This window comes from Bison bison, unplaced genomic scaffold, assembly GCF_000754665.1.
Source record: "Bison bison bison isolate TAMUID 2011002044 unplaced genomic scaffold, Bison_UMD1.0 scf7180017864349, whole genome shotgun sequence".
Classification (NCBI taxonomy): domain Eukaryota; kingdom Metazoa; phylum Chordata; class Mammalia; order Artiodactyla; family Bovidae; genus Bison; species Bison bison.
Window position 1 is genome coordinate 5,444,671 of NW_011494921.1, and position 5,613 is coordinate 5,450,283.

A 5,613-nucleotide genomic window follows, 5' to 3' on the forward strand; every position below is an offset into this window, starting at 1 on the left:
GCGGGGAGGGGTTCCGGAGCCCCGTGGGTCAGGTGGGTGGCCGTGAGCAGGGGCTGAAATTTCTGTCTTGAATCTCATCTGTAAAATACGACTAATGAGAGCCGCAGGATGGTTGTGATCACGGGAGGCAGAGCGCGTTAAGGGCCCGCCGCAGAGACAGTAACGTTGGCATCGTTGTCAGGAGCATCAGCAGAGGTCTCCTCCCTGGGCTTCCCTCCCTGGTGGTGGAGATAACACTTTGCCCATTGCTGCCCTGCCCTGGCCGCTGGCAGCACCTCCGGTGCTCACTCGTCCTTGGCAGCAGGACCCACTCCAGGGCTAGAAAATACTAGCCCAGGATTAGATATTTGGGGAATAGTTTTCTAGCCCAAACTAGATATTTGGATAATAAACAATCCAGGGCAGCCTGGGCTAGTATTTCCTAGAGATATTTGGAGAATAAATAAGACCCACTGAGAACGCCACGGGTTTCTGATACACAGGTGAACATAGGATGCGTCCAAAACATGGGCCGATTGGACCCTGGTTCAGACACACCTGGCTGGGACACTAGCTAGCTCTGCAGCATTCCTGCGATTTCTACCTGCCCCGCACCCCGCCCAACCTCCCGCCTCCCCCCTTCCCCCATCCCGGAGCGAGGCATTCACCCCAGCGTGAAATTTGCCAGACCCAGAGAAGGTAATACCTCATAGGCTTGCCATGAAGATTAGCTGGTTACAGGTAAAGGCTGCAGCCAAGGGCCTGGCCCACAGTAGATACATAGATACCCTCAAAATGTTACTGTTGCATAAAAGGCTGCCTCTTGCTAAGATGCTTGATTAGTGCATTTGAATGTTGATTAGACCCAGACCTGATTTATTAAATTTTTTAAAAAGAAGTTCCCTAACTTGTCCACCTGGCACCTACTGAGAAGGAGTGGAGAGGGTCCATTCTGAGCTCCATATGTTAGTACAGGTGCCTTTGTTAGGACGCAGTGTCCAATGACAGTCAGGTCAGCAAGGGCAGTGGGAGATGAAAGACATTACCTTTTAAGAAAAGGGAGCCCAGTGCCAGTAACAGGGCTGAAAGAAGTGTCAAATTAGTCTTTTCTTTCACTGACCTTTTCCAGTGGCAAAGAAAGTCTGACAAGGCTCTAGAGTTGAGGTCATAGAACAATTTGAGTATCTTTAAATGCTTTGTTGTCCAGGTTATAAGTAACTAACTGGAAGGATTCAGAAGCCACAGCAGAAATAGATTTGAAGTTCAATTGAATTACAGACTGATTTCCCCTGGTGGCTCAGATGGTAAAGAATCTGCTGCAATACAGGATACCTGGGTTCAATCCCTAGGTCGGGAAGATGCCCTGGAGAAGGGAATGCCAAGCCACTCCAGGATTCTTGCCTGGAGAGTCCCATGGACAGAGGAGGCTGGTGGGCTATATAGTCCATGGGGTCTCAAAAGAGTCTGAGACTACTGAGTAACATTTTCACTTTCACTTTCATACTACTTTATCTTGTTTTATATGAAAGGATTAACATCTGGGATAGGAAAAATTGAATAGTATTTCTCAAAATGAATTCTCAAAGTAGAAAAGCAAAATGTTATATTCTGTGTTTTTAGCATATTACAGAATTAATTAGAAGCTCCCTGGTATATGTGTATATAGTATACGTATATTTTAGAAAGTTGATAGAATAACTATTGTTTCTCTGTGCCTTTTCCTTTCCAATTTTCTATGTTAGGCATATATATCTTTTGTAATTAGAAAAAAAGCAAATCTAGAATAATAAAAATATATATACATATCAATGTTTAATACATTAGAACATTGTGGCTCCATATCAGATAGATAACAATTCTTAAAGCCTCCTCTCCCCAAGTGCTTATTAATAGTTTTAACATAGAACCTTATTTCTGTTGATTTTTAAAATGATACACGTATTTCTAAGGACCTTTTAAAATAATCCTCATCTCCTATGTGGTAGAAAAGAGCAGCGTTAGGTCCTTGTGCACCTTGCTTCTACTCTCCCGTATACCAGCCCCAGGCAGCCAAAATATTAAATAATTTGGTTTTGGGGGACCACTTAATACTCCTGAACGTCTTAAGTCATGTATTTGGTGTGTCCAGGAATTGATGACATTTTGTTTTCTTACACCATCTTCTCTTCTGTGTGTCCCTTGGTTTTATAGCTTTTATTGTCTGTAAGCCTTCCAAAGGTAGACCAGTTGTCCATGCCAAGAGTAGGGTTAGAATTACCTGGTCTTAGTTTATGGGCAGGCCAGTCCTTACTATTGAGTGTTCTTACTTCTTGATTAATTACCAGCATTGTGCCAGGCACTGTTCTTGGGGCTGGATATAGATTTCTAAAAGTTTTCCTAATCGTTGCAAGAGTGCTGAAAGTTTGGCCTCATCACTGTTTTACAGGTGAGGAAAAGTGAGGCTTGGAGTAGCTCAGTGAGTTGCCCAAGTACTGGCACATAACTTCGTTTGGTCCTGTCTGGAATTTCTACTTGGATCTCTCTAGCTCGGAACACACTGTCTACTCCAGATGATGCCACCTGTGCCTTTGAGTTTCTCTCAAGCAGTTAGCTGAGTATTTTCAGAAGTCTCATTTTGTTCTTTGAATAATTAAACTCCTTTAGATAGATTAATACTAATCATTAAGTAGGAGACACACTGCTTTTCTAAAGTCTTCAGATCATTGGGGAGAGGAGTGTTTTATTCATTTGTTCTTAAATTATTGATGGTTGGTATTTGGCTATGCTGCGTGTTCACTGTGTAGGCTTTCTCTAGTTGTGGTGAGTGGGGCTACTCTCGAGCTGTGGTGCACAGGCTAGTTGCCCTGAGGCGTGTGGGATCTTCCCGAACCAGGATGGACCTGTGTCCCCTGGGTTGCCAGGGGAATTCTTTACCACTGGACCACCAGGGAAGTCCTTGAGAAGTGGATGTGTTAACCCTATATCCTGAGCGGAAAGGATCCATTCTTTTTAGCAGCATCACCCTTCTTTGAGAATGTGTTTCACCTCAGAGAAGAGAATTTTGTAAGTTAAGGGCATGACCATAGTGTAGCAGCTCAAAAAGCTCCCAGCTCCCAAATTGTTCTAAGAAATACTAATATACTGGTTGGAGACTCTCACCCCTTTTTGCCCCCACCCCCACCCCATCCCCTTTTAAAGTTTGCAGGAGGAAAGCTTATTATAGTACCAAAAGTCAAATTGTGTAATGCCAAATTTCCATTCTGATACCCCATAGAATCTGATATAACCTCATTCGTATAAGGAACTGGGGACATGGTGGCTTGATTGAGAGCCTGCTTAGGTCTCATCATGCAGTTCAGAATTGGGCTTGTCTAAAACAAGGAGATGGGAGTTGGTTCGAGACTTCATTTGAGTGGGCTTGCACTTCTGCATTTCAGTCTTTGCACTTCTGCTTTGAATTAAGGATTGTTTGGCTCAAGCTCATGTTATTAGCTCTGCTGAGCATGTGCACAATCTGGATAGCTGGAAATCTAACTGGCCGGGAAATACCATTCTCCTATGTTTTATAGACATGCCAGGTGATTAAAATTAAAAAAAAAATTGAAGCAGGTGTAGCCCGGATGCTCTAGACACAGAAGAAAATGATACGGGCGCTAATTATATGTATGTATGCATGCTCAGTCGTGTCTGACTTTTTGTGACCCCCTGGACTGTAGCCCACCAGGCTCCTCTGCCCGTGGGGTTTTTCAGGCAAGAATCCTGGAGTGGGGTGACATTCCCTTCTCCTGGGGAACTAACTTCCCGACCCAGGGATCGAACCCAGGTGTCTTTAAGGAGCCTGCATTGGATTCTTTACTGCTAGCGCCACCTTCAGGCGTTGTGCAAATTACTCCACTGGTCTTACCTGCTGTAATGTTTACCAGGAGGCTGTGAATAGCAGGGTGTCATCATTTTTTGATGGGAAAGTAAGGGTCAGAAAGATTACAAGCCAGTCCCAGTTCTGTTACTAATCAGTGGCAGAACTGTCCAGAGACCCAGCTGCTGGTCCACAGCCCGAGTCCCTCACCAGAACGCCTTTGACTCCTAAGTGGGAGGAGGGTAGAAGGAGATTGCTTTCACGTTGGTGTGAGACCTGCTGGTTTGAGAACGGGGTGGGGAAGTCGTGTGTATGCCGCGGGGCACGGTAGTAACCACTGTCCCGCATTGCCAGCTTCAGTACCTACTGCGTGGCTTCCGTTTCACTTCACTCCGTGTTGTTTAACGATGAATGCTCTCTAGGCTGTAACGGGGTATGGCCCGTGCCCTCCTCCACTCTACAGGCCCACAACTAAGTCTTAAGGTGCCTGGGACAAGACCCGTAGATAGCCAGCTAGCAGACTGTTTTATGTTCTGTTCTGCTATGCTGACAAATAGACCTTGATAATGGCTGGAAGGGGGAACTCTTGAACTCTTCACAGTTGCTGTGTAAATGCCAGGGCCTTGAGCAAGTTGCCTCTGGTGGGCAGACCTCCCTGCTTCTCTCTCCATGCCTGGCCTGCTGGCATGATGAAGAGTCTTGTGCCTACTCCAGTGTTCATGTTCAAGTTCCACTCTTGACCGCATGAGCAGTCTACCCACTGGCTACCCTTCAGGTCAAGAATGACTAATACTGATGGTACAGTCCACCCTCAGGAGGATGGACACCGCAGAGGCCTGCGGACCCTGGAAGTGAGGCTTTGGACTCAGGGAATATGGGGTCCTGGGCACTGGGGAGCCTGGTCAGAAATTGTGCGGGCAGGGGGTGGCTCTGGAAGTTCACGAATCCTTGGCGGTACAGATGGCATACCCCGTGGAGTGGAGTGGAGAAGGAGGAGGGCCAGCATCGGCCCTTGAAAACAAGGATTCTCCCAGCTTGTCAGAGTCCAGGCTCGATCCTGGGGTTCTCAGTCCCAGTGCCATACTGGAGAAGGCTCATAGGTAGATATGAGATTTATGCCAGTGTGGAAAACTGGCCCAGCTTCCCAGGTGGCACCAGTGGCAAAGAACCCGCCTGCTAGTGCAGGAGACATAAGAGACGTGAGTTCAACCCCTGGGTCAGGGATATCCCCCAGAGGAGGGCACAGCAACCCACTCAGGTATTCTTGCCTGGAGATTCCCATGGACAGAGGAGCCTGGTGGGCTACAGTCCACGGGGTCGCAAAGAACTGGACATGACTGAAGCAACTTAGCACACATGCGTGCCACTCTAATCAGTGGTCTGAACCTTTTCTACCAGCTCCTTACCTTCATGAGTAGCATGTTGCCATCATAACATGCAGTGATTCTCTTGAGGGATCATATGAAAACCGGCAGCCAAAGCAGGGAGAGGAGGCTTCCAAGAAGGTTGCGTGCAGGCAGCTGTGATACGCCATCCCAGGGGACACCACCCCATCCCCTCAGACGGGGCTTAAGAGCCTGCACCCACCTGCAGAGAAATGCTGGGGAAATCGCCTCTGCTGTAGCATCCCTTTAAATGTTAAATCCAGGAATTATGCTCTGAGGGTCTCTTCAAAAGAAATTACTTTCCAGCTAGATTTCATGCTGCCACTTTAATTTTGTCACAGTGCTGTACGGCGGCTCAAGGGCCTGTCAGCCACGGAGGTGCCAGTCGGGTGCGGCCACAGCGGCGGCTGCCAC

At 47.2% G+C, this 5,613-nt stretch overlaps 1 protein-coding gene across 1 annotated transcript in view; it reads left to right on the forward strand.

Annotated features, from left to right (window-relative positions):
- The window catches only part of FECH (ferrochelatase), a 38,465-nt gene that overhangs the window by 427 nt on the left and 32,425 nt on the right, over window positions 1-5,613 (forward strand). Inside the window, exon 2 of the mRNA XM_010854766.1 lies at window positions 5,541-5,612. Within this exon, the coding sequence (XP_010853068.1) occupies window positions 5,541-5,612 (72 nt within the window). The remainder of the gene's footprint in view (window positions 1-5,540; window position 5,613) is intronic.